Source organism: Clavispora lusitaniae, assembly GCF_014636115.1.
Source record: "Clavispora lusitaniae strain FDAARGOS_655 chromosome Unknown tig00000038_pilon, whole genome shotgun sequence".
Lineage (NCBI taxonomy): Eukaryota > Fungi > Ascomycota > Pichiomycetes > Serinales > Metschnikowiaceae > Clavispora > Clavispora lusitaniae.
In genome coordinates this window covers 747,450-764,812 of record NW_027093976.1, presented here as the reverse complement: position 1 = coordinate 764,812, position 17,363 = coordinate 747,450, and the positions used below count along the sequence as shown (strand labels likewise).

The 17,363-nt window shown below is 48.5% G+C and overlaps 8 protein-coding genes across 8 annotated transcripts; 6 read left to right on the top strand and 2 right to left on the bottom strand. All coding sequences in view use genetic code 12, as the record gives it.

Annotated features, from left to right (window-relative positions):
- Nucleotides 1–520: 520 nt before the first annotated feature.
- Nucleotides 521–2,170, top strand: MDR1 (Mdr1p; the record flags this gene model as incomplete). The annotated part of the gene is made up of 1 exon (XM_002618433.2): nt 521–2,170. The coding sequence occupies one exon, from the start codon at nt 521–523 to the stop codon at nt 2,168–2,170; it is 1,650 nt and encodes a 549-aa protein (XP_002618479.2).
- Nucleotides 2,171–2,462: 292 nt separating this feature from the next.
- On the bottom strand, nt 2,463–3,146 carry CTR2 (low-affinity Cu transporter; the record flags this gene model as incomplete). The annotated part of the gene is made up of 2 exons (XM_002618435.2): nt 2,463–2,840; nt 2,889–3,146. The coding sequence occupies 2 exons, from the start codon at nt 3,144–3,146 to the stop codon at nt 2,463–2,465; spliced, it is 636 nt and encodes a 211-aa protein (XP_002618481.2).
- A 767-nt stretch (nt 3,147–3,913) lies between these two features.
- On the top strand, nt 3,914–4,561 carry FOB63_001448 (uncharacterized protein; the record flags this gene model as incomplete). Its single annotated transcript, XM_002618436.2, has 1 exon — nt 3,914–4,561. The coding sequence occupies one exon, from the start codon at nt 3,914–3,916 to the stop codon at nt 4,559–4,561; it is 648 nt and encodes a 215-aa protein (XP_002618482.1).
- Nucleotides 4,562–5,136: 575 nt separating this feature from the next.
- Nucleotides 5,137–7,026, top strand: GCD6 (translation initiation factor eIF2B catalytic subunit epsilon; the record flags this gene model as incomplete). The annotated part of the gene is made up of 1 exon (XM_002618438.2): nt 5,137–7,026. One exon carries the CDS (start codon nt 5,137–5,139, stop codon nt 7,024–7,026), a length of 1,890 nt encoding a protein of 629 aa, XP_002618484.2.
- A 1,662-nt stretch (nt 7,027–8,688) lies between these two features.
- Nucleotides 8,689–10,155, top strand: ERG1 (squalene monooxygenase; the record flags this gene model as incomplete). Its single annotated transcript, XM_002618439.2, has 1 exon — nt 8,689–10,155. The coding sequence occupies one exon, from the start codon at nt 8,689–8,691 to the stop codon at nt 10,153–10,155; it is 1,467 nt and encodes a 488-aa protein (XP_002618485.1).
- Nucleotides 10,156–11,365: 1,210 nt separating this feature from the next.
- VCX1 (Vcx1p) lies at nt 11,366–12,595 on the top strand (the record flags this gene model as incomplete). Its single annotated transcript, XM_002618440.2, has 1 exon — nt 11,366–12,595. The coding sequence occupies one exon, from the start codon at nt 11,366–11,368 to the stop codon at nt 12,593–12,595; it is 1,230 nt and encodes a 409-aa protein (XP_002618486.2).
- Nucleotides 12,596–13,803: 1,208 nt separating this feature from the next.
- Nucleotides 13,804–14,532, top strand: PCL2 (cyclin; the record flags this gene model as incomplete). The annotated part of the gene is made up of 1 exon (XM_002618441.2): nt 13,804–14,532. The coding sequence occupies one exon, from the start codon at nt 13,804–13,806 to the stop codon at nt 14,530–14,532; it is 729 nt and encodes a 242-aa protein (XP_002618487.2).
- A 417-nt stretch (nt 14,533–14,949) lies between these two features.
- Nucleotides 14,950–16,614, bottom strand: TCP1 (chaperonin-containing T-complex alpha subunit; the record flags this gene model as incomplete). Its single annotated transcript, XM_002618442.2, has 1 exon — nt 14,950–16,614. The coding sequence occupies one exon, from the start codon at nt 16,612–16,614 to the stop codon at nt 14,950–14,952; it is 1,665 nt and encodes a 554-aa protein (XP_002618488.2).
- Between the last annotated feature and the right edge of the window lie 749 nt (nt 16,615–17,363).

The following is a 17,363-nucleotide window of genomic DNA, read 5'->3' as shown; positions in this document are numbered from 1 at the left end:
CATCGTAAAGGATAGTTTCAAATGGTGCATATGATCAGCCGAAAAACAAGGCATAATAATTGCAGGTGAACAATTATTTCCTTCGGAGATGCGTGGCCTCTGATCGTGCATATAGTGTATGCGTCTCATATCCGAAATACATTTGAGAAAGTAGAAAGACAACCATTCAAACTTGGTCAGGAAATCAAAAAAAAAAGGTGGAATGGGTGCTTTCACATTTGCACTGCTTTGGCAATGGCTTAGATGGAATATGAAAATTGGTACGTTGTTGTGACGCCCAAATCGTGAATTCTTTGAAAGCAAACGTTTGCTTGCGAAACCACATCTCGATGGCATGCACTTCGGGTAAATTATATCCGCAACAGCGATTAATAACGCCGCCGCAAAGGGAGCTTGTCTGACTAATTAGTGAGGCAATGGCGGATAAAAAAAACAAGCATGAGAAAAGGTATTTAAGGAACCGATGCCCCGACGGATTAATTGTTTTCTCAGACAAACATCCATCTAATACCTAATCGCAATGCTCAGCAAGTTTGTCAGAGAAAGTTTTTTTGGGCGTCTTTTGTACCACGCTACACAGCACAAATTGTTTGGTTATGCCGAGGAGAAGCCTGGCTATGTTATTCCAGAGAAGTATCTTCCCGGAAACAGTGTCGAATCTACTGATTCCCTTGACAAGTTGAAAGAAGAGCCTCGTGCTTCGCTTTCGTCTAACGAATCTCTGGAGAAAAGTCTCAAAAAGGAAGACGACTTGATCATTGTCGGCTGGGATGGCGACGACGACCCAGAAAACCCATACAACTGGCCCTTCTTCTACAAGATTCTATTTATTTTCGAGATTGGTATTTTGACTGCCTTTGTGTATATGGCGTCAGCAATCTACACACCGGGAGTCGATGAAATCATGGAAAAAATGAACATCAACCAGACTTTGGCCACTTTACCTTTGACGATGTTTGTTTTCGGTTACGGCATTGGGCCCATGGTTTTCTCGCCAATGTCGGAGAATGCCCGCTTCGGAAGAACTAGCATCTACATCATCACCTTGTTCATCTTTTTCATTTTGCAAATCCCAACAGCATTGGTGACTGATATTGCCTCTTTGTGTGTTTTGCGTTTCATTGCTGGCTTTTTCGCCAGTCCTTGCTTGGCCACAGGAGGTGCCAGTGTCGGAGATGTCACTGCCATGCCTTACATTCCTGTTTCCATCAGTGCCTGGTCCATTGCCGCAGTTTGTGCTCCATCCATGGGTCCATTATTCGGTTCAATCTTGGTGGTTAAGGGAAACTACCACTGGACGTTTTGGTTTGTGTGTATCACTTCTGGATGTGCTTTCCTTGTGTTGAGTTGGTTCCTTCCAGAATCATACGGGAAGACCATCTTGTACAGAAAAGCCGAGAGATTGAGAAAGTTGACTGGCAACGATAAAATCACCAGTGAGGGCCACATTGAGAACAGCAAGATGGAGGTTCATGAGATGGCTGTGGACATCTTGTGGCGTCCTTTCGAGCTCATTATTTTCGAGCCTGTGGTGCTCTTGATCAACATTTACATTGGCCTTGTCTACTCCCTCATGTACACTTGGTTTGAGGCGTTCCCAATTGTGTTCCTTGAGATCCATCACTTTACATTGATTGAAATGGGTGTTTCGTATGTTGCTATTATGATTGGTATCATGATTGGTGCTGCATTCTTCATTCCATTCATCTATAGGCGATTCACAAAGAAGCTTTTGGTCGGCGAACAAGTGCAACCAGAAGTTTTCCTCCCCATGACAATTTTGGGTTCTATCCTTATGCCTATTGGTATCTTCATATTTGGCTGGACTAGTGCTCCAGATATCCACTGGATTGCCCCAATGATTGGTACAGCTGTCTTTGCTGCAGGTGCCTTCATTGTATTCCAGACTCTCTTCAACTACTTGAGTATGTCCTTCTGGAGATACTTGGCATCTGTGTTTGCCGGTAACGACTTGTTCAGAAGTATTATGGCTGGTGCATTCCCATTGTTTGGCAGAGCGTTGTTCATCAACTTGAAGAACGAGAGATTTAGAGTTGGATGGGGTTCTACTGTTTTGGCTTGTTTGTGTGTGGTCATGGTGGCTATTCCCGTGCTCTTTTACTTGAACGGTCCTAAGTTGAGGGCAAGATCCAAGTACTCTGGATTTTAAGAGTGGTTACGGTTTTACAAGTGGCATCAACGGGGTTAGTAATTGAGTTCACAAGGTAATTGTTCAGGAAACAGCTACATATTGTTAATGATACGCAAAGAAAAAAAAAAAAAAAAAAGCACAGTAGAAGCATAGTAATTGGTAGACAATGACGAAGAAGTACTAGCAAATATAGGAGCTGGTACAGCTTAAATACTGAAGCCCCATTGCAAAACCAAGCAGACGAGAGCTGAATATCCAGTACACAGCACATGTAGAAACCATTCTAGCGGTAAAGGTAACGCCAAGCTTGTTAATGGCACGACAAGGATAAGTTCTCCGAGTGATTTCCCCACAAGTAGTGGCCGATTCCGGCGCCGAGCGCCACAGCTAACATGTACCAGCCATTGTAAGTCATAAACACCAACATCAACATGAAGGAGTAGCCCACTTGAAAAGCGTACAAAAGCGACAGCTTTGACTTGAACGCCTTGAAAGACCTGCCCGAAACGTTGGAGGCGTTAAACGCGGCGCCCTTGTTTCTCCAATTGAAGATCCAGCACCGGGCAAGCTCGTAGCCCATACTAAGCGCCGTGATGGCGACCAACGTGCCCAAAAACCCGGCCAACGTTTTCACGTGCCACCACTTATACACCACGCAAGTGTTTTTCCAGTCCCAGGTGAAGAGCATCTGCGATGTTAGAGAGGACAAGGCAAGGTTTCACATCAAAGTACATACGTTCATTTTGCACATATCCATTGGCATGTCGTGGTCCATGCCTGGATGGTCCATGCCTGGGTGGTCCATGCCCGAATGGTCCATAGCCATGTTTGCCATATGTTTCATACTGTGGAAGTAGAATGGAGCCAAGACTTTATGTACTGTCAGCTGAGCAAAGGGCCGAGCGGCGTTTCTGCAGGCCCGCTGGGCGGGCGAAGTCGGGAAAGCCATTGTGGAATTGCCTGATGCGGCGAAACCCGCGCCAAAGCCCGACATGTGGCGCACCAAGTCCAATGGCTTTCGATTGAATGGGAGGGGTGGCGGATGGTATGGATACGAATTGAAAGAGACACGAATAAGTGGACATGGTGATTATGATATGGTATGGTAATTATGATATGGTATGGTAATTATGATATAGCATGGTAATTATGATATGACATGGTAAGTATGATATGACATGGTAAGTATGATAATGGCCATGTCAGTCTTGTCTTGCATGTTTGGTCATGTGCAGCGACTGCGTTTCTCTTGAGCAAATATCCATAGGCACAAGACCGCCCTATATTGGTGAAATAGCTGCTCTGATTATCCAGAACCTGGGCTAAGGTGTTGTGTAAGTGCTTGCTTGGTATTGCTTTCCTAATTTTTTCTTTTTCTTTTTCTTTTTTTACGTCTGTATTGTATTAATTGTGCTCTGTTTCTCTGGTTGGATACCGTAAAACCGCTCGGAACTACAAAAACGCTCGGAATCTCCCATCCAGCCTGCCTAGAAGCATCGGTAGCCGCACTAAGTGGCCAGGAGTCACGCCATAGATGCAAAAAACGGCCGAACTACGGCAATATAAATACAGAGCCTTGGCCACCCCGTCAAAAGAAACTTGCTCCAGATACAAATACTTGCACATTCGACGTCAGCACTACTTTTCGTTTGCTTGCTCCTCTAACCTGACGGAAAATATTATTATTCACACCGTTCGCGCAATTCATATATAGTAGGGTGCATTCCCAGTTTCCTCACACCCTATCATACATTACTAATCATGAAAATCATTACCCAAGAAGAAAGAGAAGCCCACTCCTCTCATGTGCTTGCAGAAGGTGCCAAAGGCTTGTTTTACGGTGGTTTGGTTTCTGTCGGTCTCTTCGCCTACCTTAAAACCAGACACCCAGTGAGATTTGCTGCCTTCAACACTTCGGTGAAAACATGTATTCTTACCATGCCTACCGTTGCCATTTCGGCCTTCTTTGCCGACCAAGGCTCGTGGGACTTTGATAGACAAATGTACCAGTCCGACTACGCCAACCAGCAGATGATGGAGCAATACAGAGAATGGAACAACATGTCCTTGTCCGAAAAGACCTTCACTTCCTTGAACAACAACAAGTACAAGATCATTCTCACTTCGTGGGTCGCTTCTATGTGGGGCTCCTGGGTCTACGTCAACAGAGACAAGGTCATGACCGGTCCCCAGAAGTTGGTCCAGGCCAGAATGTATGCCCAGGCCGTCACCATTGTGTTGCTTTTGAGTACCATTGTGTTGGCCATGAAGGAGGAGGAATTGAACAAGGGCAAGCCTGCACCTTTGCCTGAATGGAAGAAGGTTTTGTTGGAGAGAGAGGCTGAACAGAAGCAGCAGCAGGCGGAGCAAAAGGCTCACGAGGCTGAGGTCAAGAACCAACCGGCCTAATTTATTTATACTTGTATATAGCACGAGTTGAAGTTTGTGTTTGCGGCTTTGGCCAAACCATGTTGATATGATCCAGCTGTAGTCTTGAGACATGAATGTCCGTGAATGTGTAGCACCCGAGACAGTATCAGACACAAATACGCCAACCATTGTTCAAGTCAACCATGAGTTATCAAAGCGAACAAAGGGTAGATCCATGCGAACAACAGGGTATATCCATGCGAACATAGAAGGTAGACAGAAGAACGAAGTTACAACTGTTCAAGAGCCAATGGCCCTTGATATCCTCTTCTCTAAGCATAATGGCCCTGAATTACAAGATGGACCCCAGAATTAGCGTTCTTGGTCCTCTAGCCTCAGCTTGTTCTGCCACTATGCGCTACACCTCAACACACCATGGCAACTTGAAACCACCAAAAATAATATCAACACCAACCCATCCACCAACCAAGTAGTCACTTTTGCCACCTTCAAAAACCTTTGCCTGGCTCCCATTCACCTCCTACTCTCCAAAAGCCGAGTCACGTGCGCAGTACATAAAATCTCTGCTCGCGCAATACCACTCTTCGACTCCCATGCCACCCAAGAACAAGAAAAAAGAAGTTGTCCAGGACGAGCGATTCCAAGCGATTGTGCTCACGGACCTGTTTGAAACCCGCTTTCTGCCTCTCACGGCGCGCACGCCCCGCTGTCTTCTTCCCTTGGCCAACGTGCCTTTGATCGAGTACACCTTGGCGTTTTTGGCCAAAACAGGCGTCAACGAGGTGTACCTCATGTGCTCGGCGCACGCCGACCAGATCCAGCAGTACATTGAGCAGCTGAAGTGGGCACGCAACTCTGCGTTTGCCGTTTCCACCATCAACAGCGCCGAGTCGCGGTCAGTGGGAGATGCCATGCGAGACTTGGACAATCGAGGAATCGTTTCGGGCGACTTTCTTCTCGTCAGCGGCGACGTGGTCACCAACGTCGACTTTGCGCGGGCGTTGCAGTTCCACCGCGCCAAGCGGGCGGCGGACAAGGACCACATTGTGACCATGGTGCTTTCTGCGGCCAGCCCAAACCACCGCACGCGGTCGCAGGTGGACCCAGCCGTGTTTGTGTTGGACAAGGCGAGCCACCGGTGCCACTACTACGAGGACATTGCGCCGCGCAACGCTCCAGGAGGCAGCGTGGCCATCGAGCCCGAGCTTTTGGAGAATATGGCCGGCGAGCTCGAGGTGCGCAACGACTTGATCGACTGCCACATTGACATCTGCCTGCCGCACGTGCCGCAGATCTTCCAGGAGAACTTTGACTACCAGAGTCTCCGTGGCGACTTTGTGCGCGGGGTCTTGACCTCCGACTTGGTGAGGAAAAGCATCTACGCCTACATCACAAGCGAATACGCGGCCCGTGTCGAGCTGTGGGCCACGTACGCGGCTGTGTCGCAGGATGTTCTTGCCCGCTGGGCCCATCCGCTCGTGCCCGACTCGAACTTGGCCGGCGGCTCCTACGAACATGGCGTGGGCCACGTTTACAAAGAGCAGCCTGTGGTGCTTGCACAGCTGTGCACAGTGGGCAGCAGCACGTGTGTCGGCGCAGGAACCAACGTCGGCGCAGGCTCCACGATCCGTCGGTCCGTTGTTGGCCGCCGGTGCCGCGTGGGATCCGACGTGAAAATCTCAAACTCGTACATTTGGGACGATGCGGTGATTGAAGACGGCGCCGAGATCAGTGGAGCTGTGGTCGCCTCTGGCGCGACTGTGGGCCACGGCGCACGCCTCTTGCCTGGATCCGTGGTGGACTTTAGCGAGACGGTCTCAGCCGGTGAAACTCGCAGCGCCGAGACCGGTGGAGCGCCGCCGGCGTTCTACTTACAGGGCAACGGTTCGGACGAGCTGATTGCGCTGGTTTCGCGCAGAAGACGCCGCAGCTCGCGCAGACGCCGCATGTCGTCGGCATCGACAGACTTCTCAGACGACGAAGATTTTGCCACAGAGGCGGTGGCCACAGTGGAGCGGGCCATGGAACACAACCATGACATGGACACGGCGTTGTTGGAACTCAACACCTTGCGTATGTCGATGAATGTGACGTACCACGAGGTCAGAGCTGCCACAGTCGAGGCTATGGTGCGGCGCGTGGCTCATTTCGAGTCGACTGCAACATTGGGCGCTCGTGATGCTGCAAGCAAGGTGTTTGGCGAGTGGGGTGGCTTGTTCCGGCGCCAGGTCTTCTCTGCGTCGGAGCAGGACGACTTGGCCGAGCTTTTGGAGACGGCCTGTGCTCCGTTGGCCAGCGGCGCCGTAGTGTTGTTTGTGGCGCTTCGGCAGTTGTACGAATTGGACATTGTGGAGGAGGAGAGCATTTTGCGGTGGTGGACGGCGGCGGAACGTGACAGACCACAGTTTGCACAGGTACGGACCTTGGCAGGCCAGTTTGTGGAGTGGTTGCGTGATGCCGAGGAGGAGAGTGACAGCGATTAAGCTGGTGGCGACACAAGAACACTAGTGAGTGGTCGAGGCATCAGTGGCATTTAGAACGGTACTGGAAGGTCGATAGCGTTTTGTGCGGCGGATGAGACTAGATGAGCGGCGTCGCAGCAGAAGCACTAATTTGCATGGCTTACATGCTATTAATATCATCAATACACAATCATTTAAATGTGGGCGTATGTACGTGGCCCGAAGATATGTTTTCACTTACTAAAAGCACAACCACCAGAGCCGAGAAGCACGTTAAAGGACAAAAAGTGTTTTCAAACATTTCATCCGTTGCAACATTGGTAATCCTTATAGCTTTCATCCAGTAAAACAAAACTTGTTGACGGTGAGAAACACCTTTCTGATAGTGTAATGATACGAAGTTGAAAGGAGAGAATGAAAGTGAAAATTTAATTAATTCTGAGGAAAAGTGAAGCGGATCGATCTATTGCCAATCTGATTTGGCAAAGTAGAAGGAAATGAAAATGGATTACCGTTTTGGTTTGCTGCTCGGATTTGAAGAAATACGCAAGTTCAAGTGCTGAAGCTAGATTCAAGATAAACCATGTTCAATCGACTCAATACATTCATTAGTGGCCATGTCGTTCTCAATCAAGTGCCTAGTTCAATCCCTAACGAAACAGAGTTCATAGTTTACCAGATGGAACCACATGGTATGGGTTATGCTTACACTATTATGAAGTCTGGAACTCTGAGTTACTTATTGATTTCGTCACCAATCTCTTTGGTTCGAGATACGCAATGGCCACATAACTATGAAGAAAAAACTGAACTACATGTAAACATCAAGAACATATATGGACCACACAAGCGCATATCCAGTCTTCAGACCGTTAGAGCCGCACGCTTACGACAGAATTGCAAGGCTTAAATGGGGTAATGTGTAATGTGAACATGAGCCGATGTTCACCTCTCTTATCGGGACGCGACATTTGCATGTGATTTACTTCAGCCACTGGGAGCTTCTTGGTTTGTAATGTGGAAATGAAAATAGCCATCGGTAAATGTATAGAGCTACACGAATGTTCAAAAGAGAAGAGGAACTACAATTATTTACTGACAATTTCCCTTGCAAACTTCTCGACATCAATCTACGTTTGTTTACGTAGACGACCTTAAGCGATACGATGGTGCAGTCCACATTAGAGAGGCGTAGGCACAAAGTTTACAAAAAGTTTGCAAAACTCGCTCCAAAAAGCTGCTCAGATGCGCTCATACGACATTTTGAACATGCCAAGAGGAACCTAGATGAGAATTATCCGATTAAAAAGTCACGAGAACCATTTGGTCAACATCAATATCAAGCTCAGCCATCGCGCATCATTTTGTGCGTCGAGCATATCAAAATACACCAACCAAAGAATAGAAGCAAAAAGGATAGAAACAAAAAAGAATAGAAAAAAAAAAGGATAAAACAATGAAAGAGAACACACAGCCCAGCCAATACCTTCCAGCCATCAATATACCCGTTTGTCGTTCAGTGTCGCCAAAGGTAGTCATCTCGATGGCCGTGGCTCTCTGCAGGCCGCATACTCAGGTGATTCTATACGAGCGCTATAAAGTATAGAAGCTAGCAGATTCGCCAGAAAAGCAGCGAACAGCCCGCGAAAGCACATACAAACGGGAAAAAACAGCACATCTGCCATGGAATACGACGCGATTGTGATTGGCGCCGGCGTGGTCGGGCCCTGTGTGGCCACAGCTCTCGCCCGCCAGGGAAAGACGGTGATGATCGTCGAGCGTGACTGGAGCGAGCCAAAAGACCGTGTTGTGGGCGAGTTGATGCAGCCGGCGGGGCTCAAGGCGTTGCGCGAGCTTGGAATGATCCAGGCAGTCAACGGCATCGGTGCGGTGCCTGTTACAGGCTACTACATCAAGTTTGGCCAGGATTCGGTGCAGATCGACTACCCGGCCAAGCTGGACGTGGACGCCAGCGTGCGGCCAGTGCCCTGCTGCGTGAGCAACGGCAACGACAAGATGCGGACCGACGACAAGGCGCTCGACGCCGCCGAATGGGACGCCGACCCACATGTGCGCGGCGTGGCGCTTCAGCACGGCAAGTTTTTGATGAACCTCCGTGCCATCGTCCGGGCAGAGAAAAACGTCACTGCGGTCGAAGGCACCGCCACCGCGGTTGTGCGAGACGAGCATGCGCTGGACCTCGTTCGTGGCGTCCGCGTCAAGTTGGCCGACGGCCTGGTGGAGACGTACCACGCCAAAACCACGTTTGCATGCGACGGCATTTACTCCAAGTTCCGGCGCGAGCACGCGGCCGACTACGTGCCCAAAATCGGCTCGTATTTCGTGGCGTTGGCGTTGCACGGGTGCAAGCTTCCAGCGCCGGGCCGCGGGCACGTTATCTTGGGCGACCACGCGCCCGTTTTGGCGTACCAGGTTTCGAGCGACGAGACGCGCATGTTGTGCGCGCACCGCGGCGCGCGCCCGCCGTCCGCCTCGAACGACGATTTTTTCGACTACTTGCGGCGCGACGTGGCGCCCAACTTGCCCGAGGGAATGCGCGCCAGCTTCGACGAGTGCGTGGCGTCGCGCAAGTTCCGCGCCTTGCCCAACCAGTACTTGAGTGCGGAGCGCCAGGCGAAAAACCGCGGCTTCATCATGATCGGCGACCTGTTGAACATGCGCCATCCGCTCACAGGCGGCGGCATGACCGTGGGCTTGAACGACACCGTTTTGCTCATGCGCCTCTTGCAAGGCGTTGATTTGGGCGACCACTCCGAAGTGCGCGCGCGCTTGCTCCAGTTCCACGCCCAGCGCAAGAAATTGGACGCCGTCGTCAACACCTTGCTGATTGCCTTATACCTGTTGTTTGCCGCCGACCGGGCCGGGCTTCGGGTTTTGCAAGACGGCTGTTTCAAGTACTTCCAGTTGGGCGGCGACTGCGTGCGCGGGCCCATTGGCTTGCTTCTGGGCATGTTGCCTTATCCGATGTTGTTGTTCAGCCACTTTTTCTCGGTGGCCTTTTACGGTGTGTACTGCAACTTCGTGCGCCGGGGTGTCTCAGGTTTTTTGCTTGCCTTGTGGGAGGCTATCGACGCTCTTTTTTCTGCAGTGATGTTGTTCACGCCTTACTTATGGCGCGAGCTTGTGTGATCGAAGGAATTGTGAGGTGAAAGTCGGGAACTCAATCATTTAGATTCAATGTATTAATGTAGCAGATTTGCTTGTACCGTTATGTTGGCGGATTCAATCCTAGTCAGTAAGATAGGTCTTACAGTATCGATTCCGCAGCTCTAGCCAGCTGGCCAGCTCTATTCCGCCTTCGAATTCATAATCTGCGTTTTCTCCAAACTTCCTTTTGTTTTCTAGTCTTATCACCACACTTACTTTATGGATTCAAAGGGGCGTATATGTTCATTATTTAATGAGTAGGCTTGGTCTCTCACTCTCGTAAGCCTGTTGTCACACTTCTGTTCGACTGGAGAGGCTAGTTCATTTGAAGATTAGCAAGAGAAGTTAAGTCAGTTGTAGCACGTTGAGGTTGCTTTCTAATGATTCGAAAAATGTATATGGCTTAGTAACGAACTGTTTGTTGGATTGAATTGGTCACAAAGTTTTCTACCACCTTTAGCATAATTCGCTAGATTAACCCATTTCAAAGTACCTTCATTGAAGTGTTTTCGCATCCTTACTACAGATGAGGTTCTTCCTTAAGAAAGCACGAATGGAGCATTCTATTCTAACAAGTATTAGCATCTCGATGTTCTCTACGGAACTTACACACTTGAAACAAGAGAAATCTTTTGGCCTTTATTTGGCACGTTCACATTGACATATTTTTTGAATCTTATCGATGGCATCCTCGCTAGTCTTGGCATGCTCTTTACATTACATCACAAGCACGTGTCTCTGCAATTACTCCTAACGTCTGCTTGAGAAAATGTGTTTATTTTGCAAACTTTAAGACCCGGCCCCCATAATACATTAAATACAGTTCTCTCCGGCGCTACCGTCTTCGTCCTGTTCCAAGTGACTGCGTAATGCCCGCTTCGCTGCATGCATGCGCCATCAAAGTATCAACACATAACATACCCCTCGGCGCATGAAAGACCCGGACATCCCCTCTTCCGGGCTGAAGCCAGCCACCAGAAAAAGAGCAAAAAGCATTGAAAAACATAAGCAGTCTCAAGCACATTAGATAGGGTAGTGGCGACAGACAGAACATTATCCTGCTCCTCTTGTCCGGACTTGTCCTCTTCATTCTCATCTCCAACGTGCATCAAACGCTTGCGCACTGCATATACATACTCGCTTCATCTATCATCAATCGCTCAAAGTTGCTTTCATCACTAGCTTTTTCCCCATGTCCGAACTGAACCCACTTCTTGGCCAGACCCATTCTGTGCCATCTTTCCAGCGTTCGTTCTACAACGGTCTGAAATTGACCTTGGCTCTGTCGCCTGTCAACTACCTTCTTGTTTTTGTTCCGCTCGGCTTAGCCGCCGGCATTTTAGGATGGAGCTCTAACGCGGTATTTTGGATCAACTTTTGTGCCATTGTGCCCTTGGCGCTGCTTCTTGCGTTTGCTACTGAAGAGTTGGCTGAGCATACTGGCCAAACCATTGGTGGTTTGTTAAATGCTACTTTTGGAAATGCTGTCGAGCTCATTGTGTCTGTGATTGCTTTGAAAGACAACCAGGTCCGGATTGTCCAGGCACTGATGCTCGGCTCCATCTTGTCGAACTTGTTGTTGGTCTTGGGTTGCTGTTTTCTTGCTGGCGGCTTCACTAGAGTCCAGCAAACTTTCAACCAGACAGTGGCTCAAACCATGTCTTCTCTTATGGCATTGGCCACTGCTGGTCTTTTGATTCCGGCTGCATTCCACGCTTCGGTCACCATCCCAAAGAAGGATGTCGGCTTTCCTGACCCTAACTCAGACTCAGACAGCAAGATCTTGAGTTTGTCTCGTGGCGTTGCCATCATTTTGTTGATTCTCTACGTTTTGTACTTGGTGTTCCAGTTGAAGACCCACCGTGCGTTGTTTGAAGAGCAAACGCAAGAAGCTGATGATGGAATTATTACCTCGACTATTCCAGCAGAGAATAAGGCCGAGGAACAGCACTTGTCTGTGTTGGGTTCTCTTTCTGTCTTGGTTCTTGCCACTGTTCTTGTTTCTTTCTGTGCCGATTACTTGGTGGGTGCCATTGACGATATTGTTGAGCTGTCTGGTTTGTCCAAGACTTTTATTGGTTTGATTGTGATTCCGATCGTCGGAAATGCTGCTGAGCATGCAACAGCCATAATTGTGGCCATGAAAGATAAGATGGACTTGGCTATTGGCGTGGCTGTGGGTTCCTCGTTGCAAATTGCCATTTTTGTCACTCCGTTCATGGTTATCATTGGCTGGATTATTGACGTGCCTATGTCATTGTACTTTTCCACCTTCGAGACTGCTGTGATGTTTGTGTCCGTTTTCATCACCAACTTGGTGATCCTTGATGGTGAATCTAACTGGTTGGAAGGTGCTATGTTGTTGAGTACCTACTTGATAGTGGCCTTGGCGTTCTTTTACTATCCAGACAACCCAGTCTGAGCCTATTGTGGCCCGTAGCTGTTTGTTTTAATGTACACCAGCTTGCCTGTTAGTATTTACATATACTTCGTCATTTGAGACATGCAATACATTGTGCTTCAAGTCATAAATATGATACACCAATTTGTTTGATTATGCCTATCCCAGTATTACAGAAACTCAACCAATAGGTGGTTACGCTTGTGTATTTGGGGGATCCTAATCGCTCATCAGGCGAGAGTTGTCAAACAAGCGATACATGAAAGGCAAATCAGGAACAAAACAGCACATTCGTTGAACACAGGAATTTCAACTAGAGGTGTTCGTAGTTGACAACGACTCTCGGTATTCAAATACCTGTAAGAATTCAAAGTGAGTTAACTACAGAATCCCAATGACCTTGTTGGCACTTTGAAGTATTCATGAGTAACACTGGCTTCGAATGCAATTCCGTGGCCTACCTTTAACTGAAAGGGCAATATATCAGTCCTGTTTCAGAAACCACATCATGAGCTACACATCCCATCCTTCTTCCTGTATGGTAAGTCACCTTTCTATACCCCCTTATTCAGCTCCTAGGACCTGACTGGGCGTGTCCAGGCCCGCACGTATTTTCATTCGAGTGTTCTGTTCACCATTTGAACGTCTGATACCATAATATCTACAATAGAAATATCATACCACTTAGCGCGCTTTAACAGCAAGCCCGGTGGAAGGGATGCAACAATGCCGAGTTCCATTTTTTGTATGGTTTCCATCTAGACGTGTCAGTTGATAAGCAACTGACAGGCATATAGAGTATGTCAATGAATGGGGTGTACGCAGAAGGCTTTAAGTTTTGACATGGCTTATGTAAGGGCCCGACGCGTCCACGAATGCAAAACCCCGATTCGTGCACAAGAGACAATAGGCTGGGCCGATATTTGTTCGCTGGTTTTATCCGGAAGGCAAGTGGAGCGAACCTGTACCTTGCACCAAATAGGTAAATAGTGTACCTTGCAGCGCGTACGTACGCGCTTGGAAAAAAAAAAAAAAACCGATGCATTATGCAAGTGACATTGGAAGGCAGGCGCGTCAGGGTATAAAGACTTTTCGCAGACCCTGCTTTGAACACCAGGTTCTTGTTCTTCTCCTGACCTCCACAGCACTGGCCTACTCTTCCCATTTCACGGGAACCTTCATTTTATACCTACCCGCATATTTATTGCAACCGCCAACTGAAAGCGAATATGTCTGACTCTGAAGCGTTGAAGGTCTTTTCAAGACTGGCAGTGACGTGCGAGATGGTGGATTTTTTGGCTGCCTCAACAGCATCTGTGCTCCGGGTGGAAAAACCAAAGGCACCAGTCAGTAAGTTGGGCCTGCTTTTAGTGACGCCAAAAGTTGTCACACTTAAGCTGTTTATTCGCCGCTTGATCGAATATTCCAATGTGCGGACTCCTACACTCATGGCATCTCTTGTGTTTCTTAACAGGTTGCGCCACGCCTTGCCTGGAAATGCTGTGGGCTCTGAAACAACGCTTCATCGAATTTTTTTGGCCGCTCTCATTTTGAGTGCCAAGCTGTTGAACGATTCCAGTCCACTTAATAAACATTGGACAGCATACACCGACGGGCTTTTGACCAATGCTGAAGTCAACGCCGCGGAAAGAGACCTCATTGGCCTTTTGCATTGGGATTTGACCGTACGCGAGTCCGAGTTGGTCGCTGTGCTCGAACCCTTTCTTGTTGGAATCAGAAACGACCTTGCCCGTCGTCTTCAAAACGAAACTCGCTCTAAGCAAGAGTGTTATCGGTTGTCAAGCCGCAGCAGCCGCTCGCTTGCATCGGCGCTGTCGAAACTCTCTCTTTTCTCTGCATCGTCTTACTCCTTGGCCAGCGTCAAATCCAGCGATCTGCTTCGTGCCCCGTTGCGAGACAAGACTCTGGCGCTCAACCGCTCGGCGTTGGCGGTTTAGATGGCAGGCCCCATCTTCATTTCTATTCATAGAACTTTGGTTAATTGACATAATACGGACGCGATGTAAAATCATGGTGCTAGAGGGTTAACAAGGAAACCATTGATATAAGGTATCTTTGTGGATATTTTGACAGTTTCCGAGGCTCTTTGAACGATAATAAAATGACATGTTTGCCTCAACCAGCAGCTTAAACTTGAGATGCTAGTTGATCTTATAATATGCCTTTCCCTTTTGAAGAGTTTAAAGTAAGGGCCGGACGGCATTTCATGATGTATTCTTTCCCAACCTCATACTTGTACATTAAAAGATCGAAACTTTCCAAGTGCAATAAGACTTCGCCTCGCGTTCAGCTGATCACTTCCCCGTATTTATTGACTACACTACAAGCATCATCTGAAGATTAGTTTATTGATCTTAATGTTGGTGTGGGTCCTCCTTCGGCTGGTCCGGCGTCACGGTAATCATGGTATCAATACGCAAAATCGACACACATGCCTCCAATGCAGACTTCAACGACTTGACCTTACTCTCTGTAGGCTCCAAAACACCGTTCACGACCTCATTAACAATCTTACCGTTGATCAAGTCCAAACCACAGTTCTTGTACGCCTTGCGTTTAGTATCGTCACGAGCTGCCGTTTGCGAGGCTGCATGATATGTTCTTAATTTTGCAATCAAATCACTCAGGTCTTTCGCTGCATTAACTGCAAGTGTTTTTGGAACCACCAAAAGGGCATTGGCGAATTCGGCAATAGCCAACTGCTCACGCAGGCCCACTGTCGTGGCAAAGTTTTCCAAGTAGATGTTAAGAGCAGCTTCAACAGCACCACCTCCTGGCACGACGCTCCCACTTTCCAAAGTACGTTTCACCACACATAAGGAATCATGCACGGAACGCTCCATTTCGTCCAACAGGTAATCGTTAGGTCCGCGCAAAATGATCAGCGCAGACAGGTGTTGGCGAGTTCCCTTGACCAAAATACACTCGTCATCGGAGATTCTGGTTTGCACCACTTCAGCAGCCGAACCCAAGTTGGAGCTCTCAAAAGTCTCCTCGCCGTCCAAGTTGGCCAAGTTCGATACCAACGTAGCACCTGTAGCTCTGGCAATGCGGCGCAAATCTTCCTTTTTACACCGACGAACGGCAATGGCTCCCACTTCCACAAATTCTTTCAAGCACAAGTCGTCGATACCTTTGGTGGTAAGCACAACATTGGCACCTGCGTTGATAATCTTACGGATTCTCTCAAGCACAAGACCATACTCACGTTCACGGATCGCCTCCAACTGGTCTGGATCAGACACGTTGATCTGCACGCCCATGGCCATTCTGGCCTTTTGTAAGTTGAGGTCGAGACAAGCAATACGAGCGTTCTTGACGCTCTTGACCATGGCTTGCGATGCCACTGTACAGTTCAAAGCGTAGCCATCGACCAAGACAGACTCACGCAGCGATTTGCCGTGCGCCTTCAAGATGTTGACAGCCTTAACCGGGTAGCGAGTCTCGCCACGTGCGGACGTCGTCTTCACAGCCACCATGGCATCCACCACCATGCGGGCAAACACGTCCAGGTCTGCGCCGATGATTTTCGACAGCATGGACGTCTTGGCAATGTTGACCAAGGTCTCGCGGCCCAAATCGGCCACGTTCTGCGAAAGAACCTCGCCAATGTAGCGCACAGCCTCGCGCAACGCCAAACGGTAGCCTGTGATGATTGTGGTTGGGTGGATCTGGTTGCGGACCAATTCGTTTGCTCTTTTCAAAAGCTCGCTGGCAATAATCACCACCGACGTCGTTCCGTCGCCCACTTCACGGTCCTGCTGCTGGGCCAACTCAACGAGAATCTTTCCTGCCGGGTGTTGCACGTCCAACAACGAGAGGATTGTAGCTCCGTCGTTGGTCACTGTGACATCTCCAATATCATCCACAAGCATCTTGTCAAGACCCACGGGGCCGAGCGAAGACTTGACCACGTTGGCCACTGAAAGAGCAGCCATGACATTCTGCTGGCGCACATCGTCGCCAGAGACTTTTTCGCCGCCGAGGAAAAGCGTGTCTGAACGGGCAGCAGAGTACATTGGTGTTTAAAAGCTTCTGGCGGGCGAAAAAGTATCTATGTGCGCGCACGACCGGAGTAGTGCCAGAAGTCTGCGAACAAGTTGGAAGATGGGAAAAATAGGTTCCAGAAGGAATGAAGTGAAGAGAAATAGAAGGGAGATAATAGACGAGAAGAAGCTCAGAAATGGGTCTGACAGTAGATGTACAGACTGGAAGTAAAAGGCGTGGATGGTGGCACAAACGTCAATGCTTGGACGATGGGAGTGTGTAGATGGCCATAGATATGACAGAACGAAGCAATGGAGGACTGATGCCTGGCTGTTTCTGATAAATATGATTAAGAAGAAGAAATCATAGCAGAGTAGAAGAATAGGATCAGTTATAAGAGCGACAGATGCACACTAGAAGAAAAGGATCAGTTATAAGAGCGACAGATGCAGACTAGAAGAAAGTGATCAGTTTCCAAGAGCGAGATGCAAACTAGAATACGGTCTTGCTGTAGGTTTGTTCTGTACAAGATAGAAACGTATGCAAAGCACTATTGCTAGAGAGGAAGACAAGCACCGGAAGTCGGTATTGTGGGAAAAAGTTCAGAAACGGTTATTACCAAGAGGAATAGATGAAAGTGTAGAGCTTCCAAGAAAAGACGATACGTGCGTCTTCATGGCTGGATATACCCATAGTCACTCAAAATCGAGTTGAGCTTGATGAAGATGAGGTTCCAAAGAAGTGCTGTCTGTCTGAAGGCGGGACATCTGCGTTAAAGCAA